The sequence below is a fragment of the Odontesthes bonariensis genome, chromosome 3 (genome assembly GCF_027942865.1).
Source record: "Odontesthes bonariensis isolate fOdoBon6 chromosome 3, fOdoBon6.hap1, whole genome shotgun sequence".
NCBI lineage: Eukaryota > Metazoa > Chordata > Actinopteri > Atheriniformes > Atherinopsidae > Odontesthes > Odontesthes bonariensis.
Genome location: NC_134508.1, coordinates 13,658,239 through 13,686,094, shown reverse-complemented (window position 1 = coordinate 13,686,094; position 27,856 = coordinate 13,658,239). Strand labels below are relative to the sequence as shown.

General features: G+C 41.1%; 1 protein-coding gene across 2 annotated transcripts in view; it reads left to right on the top strand.

Moving 5' to 3' along the window:
* Positions 1-561: 561 nt before the first annotated feature.
* The window catches only part of fgd5a (FYVE, RhoGEF and PH domain containing 5a), a 34,936-nt gene continuing 7,641 nt past the window's right edge, over positions 562-27,856 (top strand). For both annotated transcript variants that reach the window (XM_075460405.1, XM_075460404.1), the window contains exons 1-12: positions 562-809; positions 2,725-5,521; positions 15,589-15,706; positions 16,728-16,786; positions 17,156-17,186; positions 19,795-19,946; positions 20,563-20,719; positions 24,245-24,335; positions 24,473-24,523; positions 24,690-24,748; positions 25,404-25,475; positions 25,687-25,755. In XM_075460405.1, the coding sequence (XP_075316520.1) occupies positions 800-809; positions 2,725-5,521; positions 15,589-15,706; positions 16,728-16,786; positions 17,156-17,186; positions 19,795-19,946; positions 20,563-20,719; positions 24,245-24,335; positions 24,473-24,523; positions 24,690-24,748; positions 25,404-25,475; positions 25,687-25,755 (3,666 nt within the window). In that variant the 5' untranslated portion in view covers positions 562-799. The remainder of the gene's footprint in view (positions 810-2,724; positions 5,522-15,588; positions 15,707-16,727; positions 16,787-17,155; positions 17,187-19,794; positions 19,947-20,562; positions 20,720-24,244; positions 24,336-24,472; positions 24,524-24,689; positions 24,749-25,403; positions 25,476-25,686; positions 25,756-27,856) is intronic.

Sequence of the window (27,856 nt, the reverse complement as noted above, 5' to 3'; positions counted from 1 at the left end):
ACTCCATGAGCAAAACATAGCCTACAACAGATACCTGTGGGAAAAATGTCTGCTGCACAGACTAAAATGCAACTATGGCCAAATCTTTTCAAGCATGAGAGTCAGCTGAGCGGTTTATGTGACTGCGTATGTTTTAATCCTGTAACATGTTATCAATTGTAAATCAGTGAATGGACTCCTGCTGTGCGCCCAAACACGAGCAGCTGTCATATAAGAAAATAATATTCTTTGTGCAGTGGCTGCAGACTTAATGCTGGACTTCGGAGAATGAACTGGACATGAACCGTGGCTTACGTTTTTCTGCCCTGCATTTGACCCTGTTACTGTGTTGTTGGCACACACCTGTGAAACAAAACAGGATTGCTCATAAGAATAATTGTTCGTTAATACATTCGGTGCATAAACTGTTGTGGTCTGCACAGAAAAACAAACAAAAACAAAAGTGAAACATGTATCCTGAGTGGTTCGCGCTCCATCTCCGCGCCGTGGTGAAGTCCAGCCTCAGGAAGCGCCAAGCAGCACCTCCCGTTTTCAGACACACAGGAGCGCACCAGTGCGCCGAAACAGGAGGAGAGGAGATACGCGCTGACTGAGAGCTCAGCTGCCCGATCCGCGAGGGACACTTTGCACGAGTCTCCTACCGCCGAGGAACACCGAGACGATGACTCGTTTGTCGCAACTTGATTTTCTCGCAATGCTCGCAATGTATTTGGATTAAGTTTCCGCGTCATTTAGAGGGACTATCTGTGTGGGGGAAATGAGGACAGCAGTCGGTTGCCGTGGATGATGATGTCCCACAATGAACGCAGGTTGGTTGTAAATTCGTAAGGCTCACGGCAAGAGTCCCGACATCAAACTTTAAGTGTTTAATATCTTACAAAGTGTCCCAGCGTGACTCATGCTTCTGATGGTGTACGAGGGTGTTGTTAATATCTGAAAGTTAAATATGTTTCCAATTAGCCTGCATTTCATCTGTTTATTGTCACAAGCTGATGAGAAAGGTGGAGAACAGATTTTTGTGTGTGTGTTAACATATAACCGATGTAAGCACGAAAATGTCTGTTTTCTTATAACAACAGTTGTGTTTAGATAAATGGAAAGCGAACATTGGCGTGGTTAAGATCTGTCCTGTAGGAGTAGATTTGAATTTAGACCCAGTAAGGTTGCACTCTGTGGAAGTCCAGAGAAAATGTCAGCAGGGAACAGTCAGCATGTATGTTTGGGTTGGAATTAGCAATCCATGTCTGTGAACTAAGAAAGACCGTGGAAGATTACCTGTGTTGCAGGTGCTGTGTTCTGGAGACTGGTACCACCCTCAAGTCCAAGAAGTTAAAAAGGAAAAAAAAAAACATTCTTGTATATTTAGTAACATTTCTCAAACAGAATTTTCATTGTAAAAATGAAAACCAGCTTTACTCTACTCTGAAGTGCTGCCACTTTAGATTTCAGACAGGTTGTTATGGTCCGATGGGTGACATTCATAATCAGAACACAGTGTGAAATCATATCCTGTGAGTTTGGCACAGTCAAAGTCCCAGTGTCTATCTCTTCCTTTGTTTCTCAAACATTTGTTTTAATTGAATTCTTGTTGCATAATTCACATCCTGTTGTTTGCAGTTGTGTGCTTTGTCAGACTGGGATCCTTGTTTTCTCACCCTTTTTTTTTTATTGTTCTCTGGCCCCCTTAAAGGGCCTTTTTCGGGAGAAAAAAATGTGTGCATACTTACATGTGTGGCTGTGTGTGATTCTGTATGCGTGAGAATCAGGGAAGAATGAGGAGAAGGAAGTCCATTTGTGTTGCGAAAATGCATACTCCTAGAGAGGTTTATGGAGGAGTGATTGGGGGCCTCGCTGCTAATGTCCTTCCCCAGTGGACATCCTGTGTGTAGTCCTTAAGTGAGGCTCAGCTGGACTGGTTAATGAACCTGGAGTTCTTGAGAGCGAGAATGGTGCGACGCTAATATTGGAAAAAAAATAATTAAAGGCTTGTTGGGGAAAGTGATATTATGCTACCAAGAGATTATAGTCTCTTGTGAAACTGATATTTAGAGAACTAGAAAGAGACAGAACAGGAGCTCGGGTAGAAAGAGTGAGCGAGAAAACACTAAGAGATAACCAGAGTGCACACAGGGTTTAATAGGATGTGCGTCAGGGCAGGTACTAAATAACAGGAAGAGACCAGGGGTGTACACACTTTGTTAAGAACGGGTGTGTTTCGTGTCAAGTCTAAAATTCATAAGCAGTTATCTGTAGTGACTTTACACTTTTCTAAAACTTAACCAAAGTCGGGAAAATTATCATTAAAAACCTAACCCTCTCAGTTATTCATTATGTTGTTGTTTCAGTCCACATAAGGAATTTTGACAAAAATAGTATTATATTGTTATAAGTTTTAATCATAATCAGCCAATCAATTATTTATCCAATTACTCTATAAACACCCGAACTGCATGTGTCATTTCCCAGACGGAGATGTTATTGTTCCTTCTCTAAGTACCCGGTGGCTCTGTTGTTTTTCCTGCTGATAATGTCCCCTGCAGCTCTCTGCTTGTCACTGCCTACTGTACTGGACACAGCTTCCTCTCTTCATTCTGTGCAGAAGCATATGCTTCGTTTTTATCCTTCTGTAACATTATGTAATAAGCAAACCGTGATGAGTGTTTAGATAGTAAGAGTGATTTGCGTGACTTTAACTTTTAATTTTCTCTCACTCTTCTTATACAGATTTTCAAAATCCGCTGCAAATCCCTCGACCAAAGGCCCGCAGTTATCTCACCATCAAAGTGCAGTCCAAGCTGATGCCAAAAGCTTGTCCACCTGTCCATGGAGCAAAACCTCCCGTTGCCCCCAAGCCTAGGCCCCAGTATCAGCCTCACACACAGGGAGAGCCCTTCCCTCAACAGGGCCTCAGTAACGGGGAACTGGCTCACTATGATGGGGAAACAGGGGATCTCCAGGAAATGGAAGAAGAGAATCAGGGCAAAGAGGAGGAAAAAGAAGCACAGGATGGGGTTAGTGACAGTGGCACAAGAGGAAATAACAGAGAGGACACAGTTAGAGGAAAAAGTGGGGTGGAAACAGAAAAAGAAGCAGGAATATTAGATAATGATGGAGATGCAGACAGCATTGGCTCTGAGGACACAATCAAAGCTGATGATTTGATCAACACTACTGAGGATGAAACCAATGACAATGACTCGATCCAGCCTGAAAGTGGCAATCACACCGATGATGAAAGTACATCAACGCCTTCAGTTCCTTCAACCGAACCAGAGGATGAAGCCGGGCACGAGGAAAAAGAGGAACAGATTTTAACTGAAAAGACTGAAGTATGTTGTTGCCCTGCAGAACACTCAGATGAAAGTGCAAAAGATCAAAACCTTGATCAAACTCAGTCCTTCAGTCACAGTGGCGAGAACAGTGATACAAGACTTTCTGAAGCATGCGGTCAACCAAGTGAAGACAGTCATTGTTGCTTAGTCACAAATGATACTGAGCTGGAAGCTGGGGGATTTGCATTTGGATTCAGCGTCCTTCCAACTGTAACTGAGGAGTATCCCTATGATGTGATTGGCCCTACAGATGATGCAAGTGATACATGTGAGTCATGTGACCCAACTGAAACAGGGGATACAGAGGTCTGGCAACCCGAAAGAGCCACCAAGGATGTTTCTGGATGTTTTCGATTTACATCCAGCACTGAGGACGTGTTTGGGCCTTATGCTGTCATTGAGGCTCTTCCAGGAGATGTAAGTGGCACCGCAGACCCTGAGTGGGGCCCAGATGATGATGAGAAAACTTACACTGCGAACGAAGCTGAACCAGAGGGTGCCTCTAGTCAGGAACCTTACTACGTGTCATCAGATGATGTAGACAAGCTAGAAGACAAGCAAGCCCTCTCAGAACAGCATCATATTGAGGAGTACGCTGAACAGTGTAATCAACATGAAGAGAAAGCAAAGGATAATGAGTCGGCAGATGAGTATGCAGACATTGATGATACACTCTGCACAAAAGCAGATAACTTTGAGCAATCTGAATGTGTCTCATCTGAGGATTATGTAGAGATAGGTGACGATGATGAAGAGGAGGACACAGGAAAGAAACATATACGTGTAAGAAGTATAAAAGAGAGGACAGCTAAGCGAGAGCAGGCTTTCCACAACCAGAGAAAAAGCTGCCAGCCTCGCCTCAGGTTGTGCAACATCACAGTGCCAACAGACCTAGACCTGGGACGCACCCCAGAGCTCACGAACAGAGTGGTGTTTGCGCACACCACTGAGGCCTTTGAAGAAGACATTGAAGAACTGGACTGCCATATTGTGCCTTACTTTGAAGACACAGACTCAGACAGTGAAGAGCATATATATGAAGAGGCTGGATTTGACTCAGAGGGGGAGAACTTTGTGGCACTTGATCGAAAAACGATTGTCACGCGATCACGATCATATTCTGGGAAAGTTCCGGGTTACGTCCCAGAAACTGTGCCAGAGGAGACAGGGACTGAATACCAGACTCATGACTACTGCACTGTAGCCATGGATAAAAACAGAGAACCTCTCAGCCCCTCACAGCAACCTGCAGTTAACTGTGTGATTCCATCTACGAAGTCTCGTCGCTACATGTTATACTCTCGGTCTGCAGAGGGTCCAGAATTGTCCTTGACTGTCCCAACAGAGAAGGAACAATTGCTGAAAGATGAGATCAGGTTTAAGAGGAAGGATGACACCCTTTCCCTTCCATGTGTCATAACCTCTTCTGGAAGCTTCTCTCAGCGTAGCCATCAGTCATCCAGTGGGGTTTCTACACCAACCTCTCTAGTGGACATACCTCCACCTTTTGAGCTAGTATATATCACTAAAAGACCAGTCACCAAGAGTTCACCATCCCTCTTAATCCAGCACGAGCCCAGTGAAATACCTAAGAAAAAAAAGTCGTCATTCAAACGCTTTCTGGAATTCAAGTTCAAGAAGAAGACAGATTCAAAGAGTTTCAGTGACGGAAGTGTCCGTTCCTCACGCTCTTCGTCTGAGTCCAGCCACCATGGCCCTGGGAGAGTTGTAGAGCTTGATCGCAGAAGCACTGACAGTTCTCCCCAGCTTCAGACCCGCATGGTGAACCCCCAGCAGCATCCCCCAGACCTGCCAACCTCTTTCATCTACTACAAAGACCACCAGAGGAGAAAAGGAGACCCCAAAGCTTATGGCAGAAGTGTCTCCAGAGTAGAGTCCTTTGAGGAGCGCTCTCGCCGCTCTGTCATGCCGCTTCCTTTGACCAAACCTCGATCCACCTCCTTCCCTAGTGCAGATCGCTCAGAGTATGAAAACATCCCAGCCCTGAGTTCAGAATATGAGAACATCCAGATTCCAGGAAGACCTGCCAGATCCCACACTGTTACAGTGTTTTTTGAGAATCCAAACCCCTCAACAGCTTCCTGCAATGAGAATGATGGATACGTGGATATGAACAGTTTCCCTGGGATTGACAGCAAGCCCCAGACATCGAAAGAAGACACTGAAAGGTAAGTAAAAGGTTAACTTATTTAGTTTCATCACAAGCAATCCTTGAATATGATCTGACCTTTAACCTTGTTCCCATGGTATCCAGGGATATTGTTTTTCATTTGCCTTGATTTTAGTGTATTTTTTAAAACTATAAGGTGCCAACTAACAATGATAGACAGAAATGACTCATCGCATAGTGCTGGTTTCTTTTCGTAGCAAGGTACAACTCACTTCATCTTGAGTCTTGACTTGCTTTTTGTACCAGATACTTTTCTTTACTTTGTTTTCTGTTGCAAACAGTACACCCTCACTGTGTTGTTGCATGCATTTGCCATAACAGATTGAGGACACAAAATTTGCACATTTATTCATTGGCACTCCAGAAATGTCTCATCAACTGTGAGCGCAGAAGTTTGGGGCATAATTTCAGAGCAAAACATCTTATCTCAGGTAAACTGAGAAGAAAATAACCACGTGCAAATGTGTACTCTTGGTTTATAAACCACGCCCTCAGATTTGTATTCCATGCACATGGGTGGCATGGTATGCGTGCCATACTTCTACCGGTGACTATTCTGTTTATCCAGTTCATGCTCTACAGTGTTTTAACTTCATCTTTTAGTATCGGTTCAGCTAGTTTGGAACTTCGACCACAGTAGTATCAAAAGAAGTACCAGGTTTTATCTTCAGTGGAAAACTCAGTTATAGTCAAGTCAAATTGAGCCAAATAATGCAGTGGAAACATGGCATAAGTACAAGAATGAATACATTTTTTTCCGTGCTGTGAACGCTCACCAAATGGAATTCTACTCACCTGCATTGTATTGATGAGCTGTGCTTACATAATTAGTCAAACAATCGATAAGCTGATTTCCAAGAAAACTTCTTTTTCAATTTTGGTATGAAATATAATTGTTTAAAACATTTTAAAGCTAGTGCGCATAGGTTCAGACTCACAAATGTGATGTTATTGAAATACAGAGAATTTCTCTGTAGAAAAACAAACAAACTATTTAACCCTGAACCATCATTCAGTTTTACAGGGAAATGCAAATTATTTGGAAATTAAAAGTCACAGCTTTTTTTGTTAGTGTTATAAGGTCAGATTAGCTTTTAAATTTATGATCAGCTGTCATGTTTCACATAATCTTATTGTATGTGCTTTTAAACTGGGTCCACTTCATCGTTCGCAGAAGAGGTGAGGCTGTTTTTCTTTGAAATCGATCGTAAACTGTTCAGCTGAGTTGCTCGGGCCACACCTTTTCACTCAGAGGGGCAACCGAGACAACTGTGCTGCTGACAGATATTCTCTCACTGTATCTCAGATGAGCAAAACTCACCTGGCTGAATACAATTGGATCTATTCCTTGTTTCCACGTTTTCTGGATGAGAAACGAGCAGCCTGTTGTGTCAGGCATCATTGGTTTTGGGAAGACAAAGAATGCTTGTGGGAGAGCTTAGTCCTGTTTTTCATTGAGTGAATTTAGAGGTCACATCTGGTGCTGCTGCTGCTTCCGATGCTAGTCTGAGGTGATAGAACAGGTAATGGCAATGAGGTAGCTCACTGAGTGTCGCGTGAACACATTAAAGAAAGTCATTATGGATGCAATTAAAAGTGAAGAAATGGGTGGAGTGGAGGAGGTGTTCTTTCACACATTGAAATGGAGGAGGATAAAAGAGAAAGTGAGAGCAGCAGAGGAGGTGTTAATAGAAAGAAGCTGAAAACAGGGTTTACAACAATTTAGCAGAATGGTAGGCTGTCTCGTATGAACAGGAGAAAGAAACCAAGAGCAGTTCTGGTGTAATTGCTCTCCTGTACCTGACACTGATGTTTAAGTTTAGGAGGGCTTTTATTAAAGTAGATCTCTCCTGAGTGTTTCTCTTTCACTGGACCCTTGAGGGGCTGTATGATTTACTGCAGTGTGTCATGGAGTGAGGAGTCACTGCGATCAAAGTCTACAAAATTATCCCAGCTTGTGCTACAGCTTCAGTCATTATAGAACATAGTCTTCCTCCATTTTAATTAAAAAAGGTTTGTTAAATTGTTATTTTGTTTATTCTGATTTGGTTTCTGTCCTGTGCCTTTGAAAAAAATGTTTCAATCTCTAGTTTATATGATTTAGAAAAAGCAGTTTACTGTGTGGCAGTACAAATTCATATCACTGTTTTTTTCCTGCAAACTATATGCATATCTCAGCATTTGAATCTTTCCCATTTCCTAGACAGTGGTTACTCTGTGCAGGCTTTTTGTGTCGTAGTGATGTTATCAATGTGGCTCCTTGTGTGCTTGAGGTCTCACACCGCTCACAAGGATGCAAAGAACCTATCCATCCTGTCACCTCGCCTTCACTGCATTCCCACTAGAGAGGCTGCTGTTGCCAGGGCCACGCTTTGGTGAGCCGACACAGGCCTGGTTTATGTTTATGTGAGGAGTGTATGTAAGCACACATATGTGAATAAAATCTTGTGTCGTCAGTGTATGGGCTTTTGTTTGCTTTTGTGAGTACATCTTGCTCTGTACTCTTCAAATCTTGACACTACTACTGTCTTTGAGTCACTTAGATGACGATGACAATGACTTATTGAAAACACATTCAACACAGCATGGCTGCAGACCCACTGAGGAACAAGTGGATTCTTGTCGAGAGGGAAATGACCAAATGGCCTCAGAGCAGCGCACACAAAAGCACCATTCCTACAGTCACAGACATGCATTTTAAGGAGAACTTACAAAGCTGCTGTCCCACAGGCTTGCTTTGTTTCTACTTGCTTGATTAATGTACACCAGTATTCAGACACTATGTTTAAACAAACTACGCAAAGAAATGTTCATTAGCAACATACTATAGTGTACAATGTATAAACAAAAGGAACACTAATGATTCATCCTAATCGCAGACAAGGTGCTTGTTTGTAGGTGGGTGTGTGTGTGTGTGTGTGTGTGTGTGTGTGTGTGGGCTGCATTTGCATGTATGTGCAAGCCAACTAACTTAGAGCTCTGCGCTGCGTTATCAAAGATGATGCTGCTGCTGAGGATGCAGAACTGGTGTTGCCAAGCAGCCATGCAGCAACAAATGAGGGCGCCAAAAGATAATATTGGCACAGAAAGTTCAGGATTTCTGATTTTGTTCAGGCAGACCATTTGCTGTCCTGTATGGTAACTTTAAGCTGTTCAGTTTAAATAGACTTACAGCAGTAATGCAAAAATGTTGCTGTCCCACAGTACGAATATTCTATGTTGGGATGTTTAGTAAGGTATTTTTTAATGTTTGCAGAACCCTACATTTCTGGCTTACCCTTTGGCATGATTTTTGTTCAACACAAACCTCTTAAGAGTGGTGACAAAGCCCTGGCATGGCCTTAAAAACAGCACCTCCGCCCACTGTTACGTTAGTGTTAGTGGTGGTGAGAGACCCATCTTAAGTGCATTGTTGTACTGGGCGGTGTACTGCTCAGTTAGGTGGTGAACAGGGCGTGTCACTGGCTCGCAAGGCCTGGTGCCAGTCACTCTGAGGGTCATTGCCAGGTCATCCCCGGGGAGGAAGCATCCAGCACAGGAGCTTCCCTTCCAGTCTGTTTACAGGAAATGCAGGAGGAGGGTGGGGTCCGGGTGTGTGGTAGGAATATGGAGAAAAGGGAGGACAGATAGCATAAGGTGGGAGGAAAAGGGGTCAACATTGTTGAAGACTTTTCCTTTAAAGATAAAATGAGGTGTAGTTTTCAGGAATGCCAAGTCTGCTGTTGTTGTTGCCCTGTTTGAAGGTCTCAAGTCTCTCTTCATGTACACTGCAATTAAATCGGGTGTGTATGAAATGGTTCTTAGACATTTAGAGTGAACTTATTCCTATCAAGGTCACGGTTGCGCAATACTTACGATAAAAAGGTGAGGTCTGTGTTGGCATTGCTCTGCTCTAAGTTTGAGAGTATGGAAAAGGAGCAGCTGATGACAATTAAGCATCTCTGTAATTACACTCTCTGTTTATCATTATCAAATATAGAAATGTTGACGTTTACCTGCTATTACCAAGAGGAGCATTTAAATTTAGATTTAGATCAGTCTTTTTAGTACTTTCAAGGAAAAGGAAAGCATGTACATTCCACAAAATTCTAAAAAAATAAAAAAACAGAAAAGTAATAATGCCATCAGAGGAAATGCTTCAAAACAGAAACTTGAATCATCTTTTTCTGGGAAAAGGGGTTGACACATAGACAGAATTACAATATATTTCATATTTCATATCAAATTTGATTAACCTGAAACTACATTTACGGGTTGTGTGCTGCAAGCAAGAAGCTTTCAGGAGGTCATAATGAGAGGAAACTTTGAGCACTAGACCTAAATTCAATGTTGCAGTTATACAGTAACCCTGAATATTTACCCCAGTCAGTTTAACTCCTTCGCGTGTAAATGTCATCTCACAGATGTTTACTTTAAACTTCTAGCATCCTCAAATACTCATTTATTATTAAACCACTAGTAAATATATTTTCACTGGTGACCATAGTTGGTTTTTTTAATGTCTTTTCAGCAGAAAAATCCTCTCCGATATGAGTTGGGCTGTGACACCCTGAATGTAGTGGGTGGCTCATTTGATCAAGATATTTATCTCAACATTTATCTGTGTATTTAGAGTGATGTGCAGCTCCATATAAAATTAAAAGCTTGTGCAGGGAAATTGCTTTATCTCTTTGTCTTCAATTGAAAGTGCATCCCCTTTCAGAATCAATATGTGTGATGTTTACAGACTGTTGAAGTTACAAGAGATTACAACACTTGCATACTGTATGTGGCTCTGAATCACAACCTATACTGGTGTACAATTGTCAATGTTTGAAGCCAATCTTTCACAACACAGTCAGGACAGCAGCAGATTTAAAGCCACTGATTTGTTATTTCCTGCAATAGCAGCTGCAAAACCATCACAGCCTACCTGCTAAAAGCAGTTAACAATTTAACACTGCCTCTGTATTCTTAATGCTCCCGTTAGTATTCTAATCTTCTATAGTTAGCAGGCTAATGAGCCCATTGAGTTTGTCCGATTTCCTCTAATAGTGCCATTATAAGTGTGAAAAAGCTTGTCTTAATATATATTCTGATACTCAGAGTTTTGCTCAGTTGAATTAAACATTACAAGCACCATCAAATTCACAAGGTAGTGGTGAAATACTCGGACGACTCTCTTACCAGAGAGTCATCGTATCCTCCTCTAAATTTGACTCAGTAGATTTAATTTGTCGTGTTATCAAACTCAAAGGGATGGCATAATTGCATTGCCTTAATAGTCTTAAACTCCATACTAAAAAACTCTTGCTGGTTTTATTATGAAAAACCAGGGAATAAGTTATGGGCGAGGGTGTTATTTTATTTTTATATTTAAAAAAAAAAAGCAACTTTAAAATGTTGATCTATTATAAACTGAACACTTTGTAGAATATATGTATATATATTTTAAATTTAGATTGTGGTGCTGTTGATGCTTGAGGATGAAATGGTGAAGGTGAATCTTCTCATCAGAGAGTTGCTCTTAGTTATTTGATGGATTGTATGATAAATCAGAGCTGACGAATGAGTTCAAAGAAGAAGAGTCCCTCCACTTTTCTCGCCTTCGACGCATCACTCAGGAGCCGAGGCTCGGCTGACCTGTCTATTCTGAGGTCAGTCATGAGTAATGGGCCGTAGGTGCTTTCACCAGCCCACCCAGTAAGGCTGAAAGGTGTCTGTGTGTGTGTGTGTGTGTGTGTGTGTGTGTGTGTGTGTGTGTGTGTGTGTGTGTGTGTGTGTGAGAGAGAGTGAGAGAGAGTGAGAGAGAGCTTAAGCTATAGTGTCAGACTCATGAAGTATGAGTATGTCTGAATGGAAATTAAGTCTAGCAGCTAACTTTGTTAACCTTTAGTCTTTCAGAAGCCATCTACTCTTCTTTCACTCCGGGGTCCTGTTTAAGGCATCACGGGTACACAATTATTACCAGTTAATGTGCATGCATAATGAATGATTCATTATGTGTTTTTTCAACTTATTTACATTGAACTTGTAAAACTGGCTGCTTCATATATCGCATTGTTCATAGAAAACAGAACGTTTCTAAATAGGGCTCCAAGTAAATGCTTTTGTCACCGGTTGAATTAGGAGGACTTTGAATGATGAATAATGAATTATCTAAATACAACATATTATTTTTCTGTTACTTGCCTAATACTTGTTCCAGATACACAAGCCATCTTACTTCAAAATCAGAGAATAAGTTACACAAATGTATACATCTAACATATTGTTCTCATGTGTCCTTGTGCAAAACAGTCGAAAAGTAATGAAATGTTTTGTCTGACCCTATTGTTATGATTCATGATGAGTGAAAGTACTGAAAGTACTGAATTTGCTTGCAATTGGCTGGTCAGGGAAAACATGTCTCAGTTTATGTGAGAGATGAAGGCAAAACAAAATGTATATATTAGATAGTAGTTTAATCGTTTATATCGTAATTTATATATTTTCTTCTCTTTAAGTGTCTGCAAGATAAATGAAATCTGGTTTGTCCGTCTTATCCTCTGAAAAAGAAAGCCACACACTGTATGTCAACTTAAGACGAGACAAAAAAGTCAGTTGTAAAGATATATGAATAAGCTGATGTTCAATGTTCTGTGATATTAATTACATGCAAATCCATTCTGCAAAATCAAACTCAACTCTTACTCTAACAACAAACTTTACACCAACATTTCCCAACAAACTTTTCCAACACGGCAGATGTGTGTTAAGTGCTGGAGTGCCGGTACATGTGCATTACTCGCTCCTTGCTGGTTGGCTTCTGGTTGTGTTGAGGAGGGTTGTTGTAGAGGGCACTGCCATGCTATCAGAAATGTGCTTCCAGCTGGACCAGCAGGTTTTTTGAAAACCTTGTCACTGTCTACTGAGACTTTTTTTGTTTGTTTGTTTTGGCACTAGAGGCCTTCTCACTAGTAGCTAAAACAGGAAGGTGAGCAGAGAGCAGGGGATGATATGCAGTTAGGGTAACAGGTGCTAATCTGGGGTGGCTGCAAAGAGGCCGTGCAGTCTGTGCATTGGGGTACCTGCTGAAGCAAATCTCTGGTATATTTCACTGCTGCATCATCATGCCTTTAAGGACAAATTGTATCTCATCTGCTGGATTCCTGCTTCTTCCCTGATATAAGTCTACCAGAACATGGACATCTCCTCCCTTTTGATCTTGAAAGATTCCCTATCTTTATTCAAGGCAGCTTGTTCTGCAAAATGGCTTTCTGCTTGTTGTACATAAACCTGAGTTCCCTGTCAAAGGCTCCTTCCTGTTTTTCCTCTCAATCTTGAAAACCTTCTTTCATCTTGGATGAAGAAGAAGAAACTTTTTCCTTAGCTTATCCTTAGCTTGTGGTACCTGCCCTCTCATGGATACCAGCCTTCCTCACCAATGTCATCTCCTCCTTCTCTACCCTGAGGATCTTTCTATCTTCGGTCATGTTCATCCCTCCTATTCTCTTCATATGCTGAACTCTTTGTTAAAGACTTCTCTCTCAGTCTCCATCATCTTCTTTCCAGGTGTAAAGGCTGCTTAGTCTCCGGAAGATCTGTTATTTTCTTAACTTAATTCATCTTGTGTTTTTCCATCTGAATCAGCTTCCTTTCCTCAGACATGGCATCCTTGGAATGCTATCTTCCTCTTACGCATAGCCTATAGTTCCTTGATGTTGGCTTTCCCCTCTATTTCCATTTCCCTCTATTTCCCTCTAGATTTTTTCTTTCTCTTGCTGGAAGTCTTGTCACATCCCCTGGATGCCTGCCTTTACCTGGATGTCGGCCTTCCTCAAGATTGCCATCTCCCTCTTAAAGGACGCTCCATCTTTAAATTTTAGCTTCCTGTTCAATCTTAAAGGATTTTCCCTTCATACGATGTTCTCTCAGCTCCTTGGTGAAGGCTTCTCTTTCCTTCTCTATGCTTTCCGTCTCCAGGTAGAAAGCCTCCCTCATATTTTTGATATTTGCTATGTTTTTGTCAAACATAGCATCTTCTTCTGCCTTCTTTATTCACTGATTTGTCCTGAATCCTCTTTTGAAGGTCACTCTCTCTCTCTTTTTCTTCTTTCCTCTCTGAGTGGAAGTCATTCCTGGTTTTAGTCATTTGTGTGCACTATCTCTGGAATGCATTGTTTCTCTTTTTTTCTTAACCAATAGCTGTTTAAAGATACAAAAAAATAAAGATCAGAGTGTGTTTATTCCAGTGTGACATTTTTATTCTAATGCTTAGAGTTAAAAATGACTGCAGTATGAACCCCTGGTTGACTTGACATGGTATGTCTCTATTATTGTACCTTTTTTTTAAATGTAGTTTTGTTTTAGCGAACTCTTGCTGACTCTCAGTTTTTACTTTTGGTGAGTTCAGTCTCAAAACATCAAGGTTCCGGAGCGCGCTCCGGCTTGCTCCCCCTCAAATTAAGCCCTGGCAGTATGTGATTAAGATCTTTCACAGAGTGGATCATAATACAATTTTTGCATGGAACGAAATTAACTTGTTTACTACGGTTGTAACTGTGAAAAACTCTGTGAGCCTCCTGTTTCTTAGAGAGTCCTCTCGATATAATTTTTTTTTAGTGCAGTGTTCTAACTATATATGGGGAGTTAGTGACAGTTTTTCAAAAGCAGATCAAGAGCAATAAGAAAATACTAGAAAAAAGTCCTCTACTTGCATCAATATTGTCTGACTCTCCTCACTTTTGCCCCATTACCCATTACACCACCTTTTAAAGATATCTCGTGCCAAGAGTAGATCTTTGAGCAGTATAAAGATGGCAAATTTATTTTAGAAGACATTCCAGGAAAAGCTGTTCAGTTCAATTGAATTGTACTCAGTTTATTTATATTGGGCCAATTCCAACATATGTCATCTTCAGGCACTGTAAACAGAGAAGAAATAAGTTTATGATAATTCCAAAAAATATATAGTTATAGTTATAATTATAGTTGTATTAATACAATGCCAATTCATTACAATTGTCAATCTAAGGAAGCCAAGAGGTTGCATAGAACGATCATCTGTTTGATTCATTTCCCACTCCTGAGCATGCACCTTCAGCCCGAAAGCCAAGCAGTTTGATGGAGAAAAGGGAATTTTATGATATGGTGGACTTTTGTTATTCAGAGCTTTACATGTAAGGAGAAGAAATTTAAATTGTATCCTGAATTTTTTCCAGTGCTACAACATGCTCCAACAATGGCCACTTGAAAACCTGAATGGAATTCTACCAATTTTGGTGCATGTGATCCAGGACCTAGTATGGATCAAAATCTCCCATACTATATATTTGTTGATGCATTGTTTATTAGTTTGAAAGATAGATATTCGATTAGTCATGACATTTTATATATGTCTTTTTGTCAGCATGTTTAAATAGTAGAACTCAATGTGACAAATAACAGAAATTATTTATATTTTGTTTTGTTTGTTTTTAAGTTCTGGTGGTACTCCTCATTTTAGTCAGAGCTGAACTCTATATAAAATGCATATCATGGAAGTTTGCATCTGAACAACTCTAGACAGTGTTTAAAACGTGTTGCTATTTTTTCGTTTTTCTTGTCCAGTTTACTTCCTGGCTGTTAACCATACTTTATGGCTCTTAATGGGCCAGAGAGCTTTAATTATTAGCGCAGGTTGCATTTAAAGGGATTATAAGTGAAATGACCTACAGCATATCCCCCTCAGGTATAACAGTAAACAAAAGGATTACCACCATAGGAGCACAACTGTGCCAACTCTGCAGGTACAGACCAGGACAGGGATTACAGTGTACCTCTGGAGGGCTCTGCATCATGACCGAAATGCTTAGAGACACACAAAGGAAAAGGAAAAACAAACATTTGCAGAGGACTGGGAGTTTTGCTCAGTGCTCCTTTGAGAACGTGGTGGCTTTTTACTCTAAAAGCACTGTTGGGTATTTGTGTCTTTCATGCTGCCTTGCATTCCCAATTGAAGATATTGCAAGTCGTGCTGCATTGTTAAAAGTTCTTCCAAACTGGTAGGTCAGCAATGGTGCTGGTATGATGTAATTATGCTTTTTTTCCCCCCTCATTTGGCAGTGCCTATACAGAGCCTTTCCCAATGAACCCCGTCTCTGCTGGGCTCTCAGCTGATGAGGACCATGGGCGAACCTCAGAGGAGGAAGAGGGGGGTGCAGAGCAAGGCTATGACCGACAGGTAAGCGATGGGATATACTGTAAGTGGTTAATCTAGTCCCCTGAGCAGCTTGCTGGCCCAGGGAAACCACCTGCATCTTGGAAGACTGCATTTTTTAGTTGCTTTAAACAGACACCAGATAAGGAAAAATATCTTGTGATTATTTATTTGATAAAAATGAATAAATACATGACAACCACCATTACATGAGTAGTTAATAGCGGAAACCTAATGACTTTTCGTCTCTGTGATAGTATGCCATATTGACGTTGTGCCTCACTTTCAACAGCCAATAATGCTAAAAATGAGAAAATGAGCCTTGAATTCCCCACGTATTAGTCCAATGAAAAGCAGCATTTTCCAGTTGCATAGAAACGGATCCCACTTATCCTGCATCCTATAATCTCAACCCCCTGTTCTCATCATGTGACACAAATATCCTTGTTTTGTTTTTGTTTTCTCTAAAGAAAAGTTACAATGAAATGGAGAAAAAAAGTCAAGGAGGAAGAGGATAAAATAGACTTAAAAGCTCCAGGAACAGTTTCTTTCACTGGATGTTTTTTTTTTGTTTATTTTGTGGAAATGAGAATCAGTGTGTCTTTAATGCACAATTTGTGAAAAGCTACACATAGGAAAACATAGGAAATAACACAGAAAAAGCAGAGGAGTTACAGTATGTCGGTAAACCCTTAAATTACCTATGCTTTAGCTCCCATGTTTTGAGATCTAGTGATTAGCCTCTATATCAATGGGGAGCACTGTTGCCACCACTACACACACAACCTCTCATACATAATGCATCTGGCTTTAAAAGTCTCCTATTTGAGAGAGCCTTCACGTCTGTGCTGCACTGTAATGAAATAATCAGTCTTATTTTGACAGCTCAAATCTGAAAAAAAAGTGAATTTGGTTTTTCATCAGCCTCCTTAGCGGCAGCGTTGCTGTTCCTTTTAATGTTTGAGAGGAGTAAGTGCCCACTGAGAGCCTTTAAACATTAAGCACGTTCATTCATCTCCCACTGTTCTCCCTCCCTGTCACACAGATTGATGGTCGATCTCGAGTTTTCTACATTGCCAAAGAGCTTACTGACTCAGAGAGATTGTGAGTACATGCATTTGTGGATTTCCCCATTATGAGTCTGTTCTCCAGCATGCCATCATAAACACCTTGCTGTGTCAATATCCTAAGTTGTTTTTTCTTTTCTGTGACCCAAAGCTGCAGTTCAATCTCTTCCTTCTAACTGTATATTTCCTGTTTCTATGCTTATTCATCAAGCTGGATGCAGAGTTCCTGACAGCCAATTATACTAGTGTCCTCCTACACACTCAGCCATTCCTCTTATGTAGTTTTCTCATCAGGCATAATTTGAATAATTTAATGAGTCTTGAAGAAAAATGAACATAGTTGTTAGGAAGGTTCTAAGTCCTTGACTAGTTAATAGCTAATGATTCTTTCTTCTTGTTTTTCTAGACACGTCAGTGCCCTCAAGCACATTCATGAGGTAAGAAGACCTTTTCTGCCAAACCACAAATGTGTCTCATAAGCTGAAGGGCCTATTAAACTTTCTAAAAAACCTGCTGATAGAATCACATCCTGTGTGTCTGCTCCACAGTCTCTGTCTCCGTGTTCTCCTCCTCCCCACTTTGCAACGTTCTGTGCAGGTTTATCAGTGTTGTTGCAGTGAGATCTGCTTCCTGGTCTGGACAAAGTTGCCATGTTGTCCTCCGGTGTAGTCAGTTTTAAGATGCCCAAGCCACGCACTGCCCTTTTATCCTTACTCATCTGGGGATGAATATGTTCATACTCACTCAACTGGCAAACCTAATTGTCATGAAAGACTTTTGGGGCCTTTGGAAATAGGGATATTAGATGCAAAGTGAGATATCCTCATGACCAGGTTGGCCACCTTATAAAGAATTTCAGTCTCTGTAGAATAACAAATGTAGGTAATGCTGTACAGAGGATTTGAAGGTGAGGTTTGGTAAACCCCTGCAGTAAGGCCATTCATCAAACCAACTCTTTCTATGATTTCTTACTCAGTGTCTTTTAACACGTCACATTGAGTTACAAACAGATGTTTACTACATAAAATGACCTTCAGGCTGTGAACACTGCAGAAGTTAAACCAATTATTTAATCTGGGTTTTTTTTCTTACAAAAGAGATGAGACAGGCGAAACAGTTTCCAGCACAATGTGGCTGTTGCATTGATAGTGGCCAGTCAAAATCTGACAGTCTCTAAATTTAAAGAATCCCATGAGTTGCCCTGTATCTTCTAACCTTGAATATTTTACCTTAATTTGTGTGTGAGGACCCTTCACCGTGATCTATAAGATTCTGATAAAAGTACAAAGTAGCTGTGTTTTTCTATATCTAATTTGATGTCCTTAAACATTATTAATGTTAATGTTTAACAATGGACACCTTTAATGATTGGAAAGCTGCACTCTCATCATAATACTCAATTATACTGATTCGCTGCTGTTTGCCAAAGGGTTGATAGAAACATGTGCTATGAGTCAATGTGGATATTGGTGCATTAAATGGACATTATTCATTGTGTGAAATGTACTGCAGCTAAAATTCGATGCTTTCAGAAATTGCTTCTTTGTTCAATAGTGAGTGACCTTGGCTCGCTTCATTCTTACTGCAACCAGCTTTTTCTACATTTTAAAAGGTGACACATAGGTGACAGCATAGGAGTCTCGCTATTTTACAAACTTTGAACGGGGATCTTTTGAGATATTAGTTTCCGTCTGATGCAGGCTAATGTCATATATTATAATGAAAGTAATTTAGGTGGGAAGCAGCAGTATAGCGTGTACAAACACACAGTCTGGGAAAAAACCAAGGAGCAGCGTTAAGTGAGAGGCACACATGAGCTATTGTTCCATTGTTTGATAAGGAATAACAAGAATACAAAGAATTTCCAGACCCTGTCTCCACATAGGAAGGGAGGCCATGCTCCTCTTCTAAACGACTTTCCCCATAACAGCTTCAACATATGAGGCCCAGACTTATTTTTTCTCCCTTGTGACCTGTGACCTCTGAACAGATTCTCTCTGCTGAGTTATGTCTGAGCATGACTGACTGCTCAACCAAGTGCTTAATGTTGCTTCTTGACTCACCTTACGTGAGGAAAATGGGGATACGGTGACAAGCTGACGGGTTCAAAGGAAGGTAGAGCTCCTCTTGTCCATGGATCTGAGAGTGGATTCTGGCAGACAGAGTCAAGCAGAAAACTGGCTGCTCTTTTCCACCACAGACATGATGAATGGCAACTCATACTTGATCGATTCTGCATGATGAATCACATGTTCTGAAGCGCCAAGTGTTACCAGATTATCTCACGGCCAACTGGAACATCTCTGTTTGTTTTATGTCTGTGCTCTGCACTGGAATTGATGGGCTCCTGACAGTTATCGTTCTTAGACACAACAGGGCTCTCTACTCAGTGTGATACTAGTTTGCCTAACGATTGAGAACACTGATATATCTCCTAAGATGATTCACCTACTTTCAGTTACTTTTTGAGTCCATTTGCCAAGTAGATAAATCACCTCTCCCCTGCTCTTTCCTTTTCTTGTGCCATAACTCGTATTATTAGTCGCTTTAGTCACTGACATTATTGCCCATCGCACATACTTTATGTGCACAGAATGCACTTCAAAGGAGCCAAATTAGCTGTTCATCTGTGACTTTTTTTTTTACTCTTGTCTACAGAGAAATGATAAGTGTGGGCTTAGTACAAAGCAGCATTGTGTCATTGAGTAAGTTCATTATGCAGCAACACCTGGTGTGCAGCTCTTCATCAAGCGGGGCCACCTTTCCTGAATGCCTGGACGGAGCCCAAAGTACTGAGATGATATGAAGGGAGGGTGGCAGGAAGGATGTTTAGGAGGATCTGACCTTCCTTCCATTTTTCTCTTCGTTCCTCATTCTTTTGTGCCTTTCATTTCTCCTGCCCCCACCTCCCTCCCTTCCTCCTTCCATCCTCAAAACCATTTCCTTCATTCCTCGCTTTGCCTTTCTACCCCAACAGGCAAACCCTCACCCTTTGTCTTGTTAAAAATCTCTCCCCACAAATCCTGTTTGCCCTCTCTTGTGCAGGACTTTAGGTTAGCGGTGACTGAAGCAGTGGATGAGGAAGGGGAGCCGGTGCTGGAGGAGCAGAGGTTGGGGGAGATACTGGGTGCTCTCCCGCAGGTCTACAGCCTCCACACCAGTATCTTAAATGAGCTGGAGGAACGTATCAGTCAGTGGTAAGAAACTTTACAGTCGGCTGTGCCGTGGGTAATTGCCGTAAACTACAGCGGATTCCTATTTTTAATAGAATTTAATAGAGTGGTTAGAGAGGATAGATATCGATTAAGGAGACTGTCACAGTGATGATGAGTTATTCTCCACTGAGCCCCTAACAATAAATCTACACCTGTCTCACCCTGTTTTAAGTCTTTCTTCAACCGAAGGCCCAGAAAGGCCACTGAAGTGTCTTTGTTTTGCATTTCGAAAATTTGTTCTGTTGCGGATCCTAATCAACTTATTCTTATGGTTTTGGTCCAATTTAGCAGAATGGCTGCTGATCTCCAAAGGTTTTAGTAAGAAATTGAGGAAAATGGTCTTTTGACATGAGCATAAACTCATTTTGATTGGCAGGTTTGTGCCATGACATGACATGCTGTTAGAAAGAAAAAAATCAGTCAGTAAGGCTCTGACCTGTGTACTGTTAGTATACTCAATACAATAACAACAATAATAAATCACATAGTTTATTAGTACTCTGCCTATTACAGACTTTTATTTTTCAAATAGACTTTAATATGCTTTTTTTTTTTTTTACAAGTGTGTTACGAATTCTTTTTCTTTTTCACTCTGTAGGGAAGAGAGCCAGAAGATGGTGGACGTCATCTTGTGCCGTCGTGATGATTTCGGGGTGTTTGACACGTACATCTCTGAGTATGATCGCAGTATGTCGTTACTGGAGGAGAGCTGCCGAAACAACCCAGCTTTTGCCAGCATCGTGAAGAAATTTGAGGTAAAACACTGAAAAGGAAGACGACGACCTGAATGGATAAAGGCATGACGTTGTTTTGTCTTCTGCCAAGTCTTTATGTTACTGTGCCAGTAAGGGAAGTATTTTCACAGTAACACATTTTTAATCTATACTTCTCTTCCCATGCTTGTGGAGGGTAGGTGAAGCTTTGTAGGCGTTATCAGAGCAGAGATCAAACCTGGTATTTCCCCTGGCACTCACTCAGCAGCTCTCAACTTATATTTTTAACCCCCAACTTCCACTGGGAAATATTGGCCTTTATAAACCTTCTCTATTCTTCTCATCTTTGCGGACCTAACCTTTCTGCTGTCATGCTTGCATTTATTACACCCACTCAACAACAAATACTCATTCTTTGTAAAGCATGAATCTCTTCTTCCTTGATAGTTGCTGTTAAACACAGAGGTGGGATTTGGGTGAGGGGATCAGCAAGGGTTCAGTGTAAAACCATCACAGGCCTCAACAAATTATGTTCCTGGTCATTTAATCGATGCTTTTTATTTGAATAGGAATGCGTGCAGTCCACACTGACAACAATGCAACTAACTATGTTTTTAACTAAAACACAGGATGTTAAGAAAGCCTAAGGATAAGCCCACAGCTATCTCATCTATATATGTTGCATCCTGATCAATAAAAGTATAAAATCAAAACCACTGTGCAACAGCACACAAGTTAACCTAAATTTAATTTAACCATACATGAAAATCCTTAAGATGTCCAGTAACTCTAATGATTTTCTTACATATTATACTAGATTATGTAATGCAGATTGTTAACAAGCGCTCCCAAGGCTCCTGTGCAATTTACTTTAATATTTATGTTTCCCAAAAGAAAGCTACTTATTCAACTCAGCACCTCTCCACCCAAATTGTATACTGATTTACCAGATTCATGCTGTATGCTGATTCGCTGAGTGGCTGGCACAATGGTTCCAGGCATTTTATACTTTGATAAGAAAGGCAAACGGACAAGTCACCAACTGTCTCAGCTCATGAATATTCAACAGCAGCTGCATCTTTCCAGAAAAACTAAGCTCAGCCAGACTCCACACTGAGCACTGGCCTTTGGAACCCTACAGCTTGTTTCCACTCTTCGAAACATTTAGCTCTCAATGACCTAGTTCAATTTTAGCTGAAACGAATTGATAGAAACCTTGCATCATAAACCGGCAATAACTACCTTCAGGAGCCACAAATGGCTTGATTTGCTACAGCTGTTAAAAGCGTGAACAGAACTCTTGACTGGCTTTGTTTTTCCCTCATCATTTGGGATTGTGACTCATCACCCAGAGGGATATTCAAGCATGTGTTTCTAAGATTGCCCATAAGCGCTGTAATCTTGGGTCTGTCCTTCCCACTTTCCAACAGTAGGGTATTCTGTGATTGTGATGGATGTCGTGCTGTTTCAAAGTACTGCTTTGGGAGTTGCATGGTGTGTGTGACCCCACTGTAATGAGCTAGAAGGTGGGCTGACGGAGAGCAAAGGCAAGCATATAGGTCACAAGATACAGTACACCTTCCTCTGAAAATGTTGGTGGTCATTTATTTGTTGTTTGTGTTGCACTCATTCTCACTGCAGGTACTTGAGGGAGTAACTCCACATGCCGTTTGCCTTTATTCTTGTTTATCTAAAAATGTGTATGCTTTGTCCATCTCAGATGTTTTCTTCTCTTCCTTAGTTTCTGGCATCTATTCCTAATATAACACCTCTTTTCCCTTCCGTTTTCCTGCCCACTTACCTTTTACTGCTACAAGCCAAAATCCTGCTGTGTAAGTGGTAGTAATTTCATTGTGGATGTGGCGATGACAGTGATGAAGTAGCCACAGTCCCTGATCAGATCAGAGCTCGACCCTTACAGGATTATAGCCTCCTCTCAACAGCCAGTCGCTTGTTTACTGCACCATCTATAAACATTGGCCAGCACAACGCTCTGTGTGTGTGTGTGTGTGTGTGTGTGTGTGTGTGTGTGTGTGTGTGTGTGTCTCGCCTCTGTGTGCCCCTGTGCTTCTGTGTCTGATTGTGTTCCTGTGAAACTGGGTTTATGAAATCTCTTTCCAAAACACCACAGCTTGGATTTAAATTCATGCCATAGCCCGAGTTTCCGTAAAGCCTCAGCGTTTTCTCCTTGCGAGATGCCCAGGAGGAGGCCGTGCGGCAGGTGGACATAGAGCGATGGAGTGAATTCCTTGTAAAGGCAGCTGGGCAATGAGGCAGACAGAAGCTAATTAGAGAAGCAGCCTCCTTTACAACTCCCCAATTAGATCGGTTGTGTGTGCTCAGGCAGCAAATCAGCTGGCTGTGACAGAGCCAGAGAGGTGCGTTTGTCTGTCCGTGCACGTGCATGTGTTTATCTCACGACACAAGGCATCACACACTTCTTCTTCTCTCCTCCTTTTGGCCCACTCACCCAAACAAATCAAATGCTAATTACCAGCTATGGAAAATCACTTCCTCTGAACAAGTGTCAATTGGATGACAATTTACAAGTGACACTTGAGGAGAACAGATGTTCTGAAGACAAGCAGGGTTTAGAATGGGGTTAGGGTTGTTTTTGTACTAAATGCATGGTGCAGCAGTCAGGTGAAGGCTGGAAAGACGAGACAGAAAAGTGATGGAAGTTTCAAGTGGGAAAATTACATAAGAAAGAGAAACAAAAGGAGAAAGGAACACTTTTTTAGGGGGACTGCTCATTAAAAGAGGTGTCATTTTTCTGTTTTACTTTTAACTCCCAGTGATGAAGACAAGAGTTTTTCATTCAAAACAGATCTCTTAATCCTTTGCAGGCCAATTCAGTGTTAGCTCATCACCAGCCCAAGCTCAGCGTGAGTGTGCATATGTGTGAAGGATGAATCACTCTGACACATCATCTACATGAGTGTCTGCGTGTGTGTCTGGTGTAAATAACATGAACATGTTGTTTCCCGCAGGGTGCTATCTGTGCCTCTTTAATGAAGGATAGGACTTTATTAGATTAGAAAAGACAGCGTTTATGTGTGTGCGCAAGTGTGTGTGTGGGGGTGTGTTTGCGTGAGCGTTTGAATGAACCCCAAACCCCCCGCTACTTCTCTACCGCTTGGGGCATAAATACCTGTCAGAGGCAATTAGATCCTGATTGATTTTCTAAAGCTCTCTTTGATAGCGCCACTGTCTGCCCCCCTTTCACCTGCAAATTACTGCACAGAGCAGAAGAAAGGGAGTCACTCTGGTTTTTGTGTGTTTGAAGGTCACCCCGACGGACAAATATACCATGGTCATTGTTTGACCTTGGCCTGCAACACTGAATTAAAGCGGTCACCCTTGTTTGGATGAAAGAGAGTGGTGGCTCTCTGGGTGTGAGACTTTCATGGGTTCTGGCTGAAAGACAACATATTAATATCACTTATGGAGCAGATATGATCAAATAAAAACGTTTTCATTTTAGGTGCAATTTTCAACACATAACTATGTGTGAATGTGACATTAAAAATGTTTGAAGATATGATGAGTGTGTTTATGTGTGCGCAGACTAGAGGCCCAGAAGAACCTGAAGTCCCATTGAAGCACCAGCTGCTACAGGTCATAGTGAGAGTACTTCAGTACCAAATGCTACTTAGAGGTAACCAATCTCAGTCACTTTGTTCTCTTGTAACAGTTCAGACTCAGATTATACATAGCACATACATTTTAATTTTCAGTGCCCTGTCTAAATAATCTGATGGTCATCATTTCATGTCTTGGTTCTGTTTTCTCCAGATTACCTGAACAACCTCTCTCCTGATTCGAAGGAATACGAGGACACTCAGGGTAAACCTACAGGATGACCTCTGTGATGACAATATGAACCATATCATATGATTAATCAGTTTTCAGTATCATACATTCCTGTATGGCCCCAGTTGTTGTGTCACAGCCAATGAGTTGCCTCAATTGATCCAAGCCCTCTCTGCTTCATTGTGTCTTTGTGTTGCAGCTGCCTTGGTGATTCTGTCTGAGATGGCAGACCAGGCCAATGACAATTTGAAACAAGGGGTGAGTTTCTTGAGTCTGGATAGACCCCTGTGTGTTCACATTGACTGCTTAGGTCAGGCTTAGTTTGGGAAATTCACTGCCAAGCATTGCTTTCTTTATATCCAGTTTAAAAGAGCAATTTTGAAGCGTGAAGACATTAAGTAGACTCTGTATGAGTCCCTCCCCTAAATTACTTGCAGGAGCAAAGTAGAGGTCTAATCCCTATTTGCCGATTAACACAAGGCAACAAAAGATGCTGTCACCAGAAAGTCCCAGGTGTATCATTACAAAGGGACCAGTGTGAGGGTGGACATGACTTATGCTGCCCCTGAAAACATGGGCAGTTAATGGAGATAATTCACAAACCCTCCACTCGTGTCTCTCTGGCCTCTCACACTGCCAAGTTCCCCTGTGCCTCTGTGGCTTAGCTCCTCTGTTTGTCACATGTTTTCTTCCTTCTGCGCACATGCACTGACACAGACACACACAATTTGACAGACAGGGGAAACGCAGAGTCCTTCTATTACTTCCTCCCCGTTCACTTTTCAGGATCCGTTCCCTCTCTGCTTCCGACACTTTAATTCACAAACAAACAGGGATGGTTTAATTCTCTGTCTCCTCATGCATTAATCTCTCGATAATCTCCCTCCATCTCTCTGCTTCCTTTCTCCCGCAGGAGAACTTGTTGCGTCTGGTCAACATAGAGTACAGCATGAAGGGGAAGAGGGACCTTCTGAAGCCTGGAAGGGTGAGCATGATGAAGCTGCGTCTCACAGCATTACTGTTTTACGATAAAAGCGCTGCAACACATTTTTCTCCAACAACATGTGAATATCAATCCTTTTAAGCTCCAATGAAAGAATAAAATGAACATGCTATGTGGTATTGTATTGTTATACATAGTTGGTCTGATATTAATTTTGACAAACTAACATTTCTTGTACTGTTTCTTTTGGCAGATATTTGTCAAAGAGGGTACTCTCATGAAGGTCTCAAGGAAAAGCAGACAGCCGCGCCACCTGTTTCTGGTAATATTTATGTTTTTGTCACTCCCGCATTATGACATCAGTCACATTATGAAACTCAAGATTGTTTTGTTTAGTTTTTTTACACCTTCTTTTTTTTAAGTTAGACATTCATACCGCTCTGTTGTTTATAAATTACCAGTAGGTAATATGCTTAAAGAATTTAGCATAAAGAATGAAAGGGTGAATAAATTGCTATTATTGGCATCCAGGCTTCTTCTGAATGTTTGAAAAAAAAAAATCTTGTGGGGCTTGAAAGGCAAAGTCTTTGGCCAAGGTTAATGCATTCAGATAAAGGGGTCCAGATCCGATCTTCAACCAAATGTGTGCATTTTTCCTTTTCAAGTGCTCTACCTACCACGTATCATGACAAACGGACCTATAATTTTGTATAATCTGTTTTACAGATCAACAAACAATCTAAAAAACAGAACTATCTCACAAAACCTCAATGTTGACAACAAACAAGTAAGACTATGTTGTTACTGGAAATAAAACAATTCCCTTTAAAACACAGATTTGGCAGATTTTCATGCTGTTAGGCCAGATTAGTTTCCCACTTTTCCAGAGAAGAGCTCTGCTGATTAACTTCCTGCTGACTGCAATTCTATTAATTGCACTGACATGTCTTCCGAATGTGTCATATACTGCTCCCAGCTAGTGAGCGGAATTTCACAAAATGTCATATATTGAAGATCTGCTTCACAGATAGAATACTCTTAACTGTTTTTCCAAGCCTTTAATGGAAACTGTGATGTTTACATCTTGTGACCATTGACTGAAACATATTCCATTCCAGTTTGTACACCTTTATTTTATTTCATTATGATATTATTAATTTATTAATTAATTTATTTATATTATTGGAGCCACCCTTAGCATTTTACCCAAAAATGAATTGGTTAGGAACCTGAAAGTTTTTTCCACTGAAGCGAAAAAATCCATTCTGTTAGAACTGGTTGTTTTTTTATTTTACAGGAACCGGTTGAAGAATCAGCACTAATTAGCTGTAAACAATGGCATAAAGGATCAAATAAAATCTATGTTTGTGGCTTTATTCAAATGCATTATTTATTGTTTTACCCACATTCGCTACAATCAAGCCTCACATATTGGGAATCTTGAGAAACCTTGAAATGTCCATTTGTTTAAATTTGTTTAAAATGAACTTCTGCTCGTTTGGACAAAGTATGGATGGTGAGCATCATTTGAATGACTGACCCACCAGTGAGCCTGTTAGTTGCTGCTACAGAACATCAGTGCCTGCATGACGGCGCAAGGCACCTGCCTTATTATTTAAGCAAAAGTGAAAACAAAGCCGGTATGATCCGCAAAATTGAAAAGGAATGTTGGGTGGAGGTCGGTGAGACTGGGGATGGAGAGGCAAGAGGCCAAGGCTGTAAGACCTCCATCAAGCACCACACCCATCCAGCAAGGGCCACCCTCTCCACTCTTCTCCTCTCAGGACTTGTTTTCGAGGGCCCCACTTCCTTTCAGGATGTTTGGTGTGGGTCACTGGATGCCGGCTTCCTGTGTATTGGGAGGGGACTGACAGCAAAGTGAAGGCCAGACACCCTGTAGAATGCAGGGAGGAGGTGGCGAAGTAGGGGTGGTGCTGTTACACAAACACATAACGTGAAATAGAGAAGCCCACTCCATTGTTCCATGCGCAATCAGTGCTGTCTCATGTCATGAATTATGCTTGAGCTCGATATCCACCATAGCTGCATTTATGGTTTTACCTTATCCTAGTTAATACCAATAGAATATAGGATAGAGATGTTTGGTGGATTTATTTATCTTGTTCAATTTTGCTCTACTCCATCAGTCTTATAGTCTATCTAAACAGTAATGTAGATAAATAATACCAAAAAAAAAAAAGGTCACTGGTTGATACTTGCTGGCCATTATGGCTATGAAGCCATATTGTCCCTTGAAGTCAACAGCTCCATTGGGTCAGGTGTTATTTATGGGCGGTTAAGAAAAGAGAATCCAAACAGTGAAGATGAAAAGCCATCACTCATCTCAGAGAGAAGCTGCAACCATGTCACAAGCCTGGGCTCAGAGAATAAATAAAAGCCAGACAAATGAGTGAGAGAAGAAA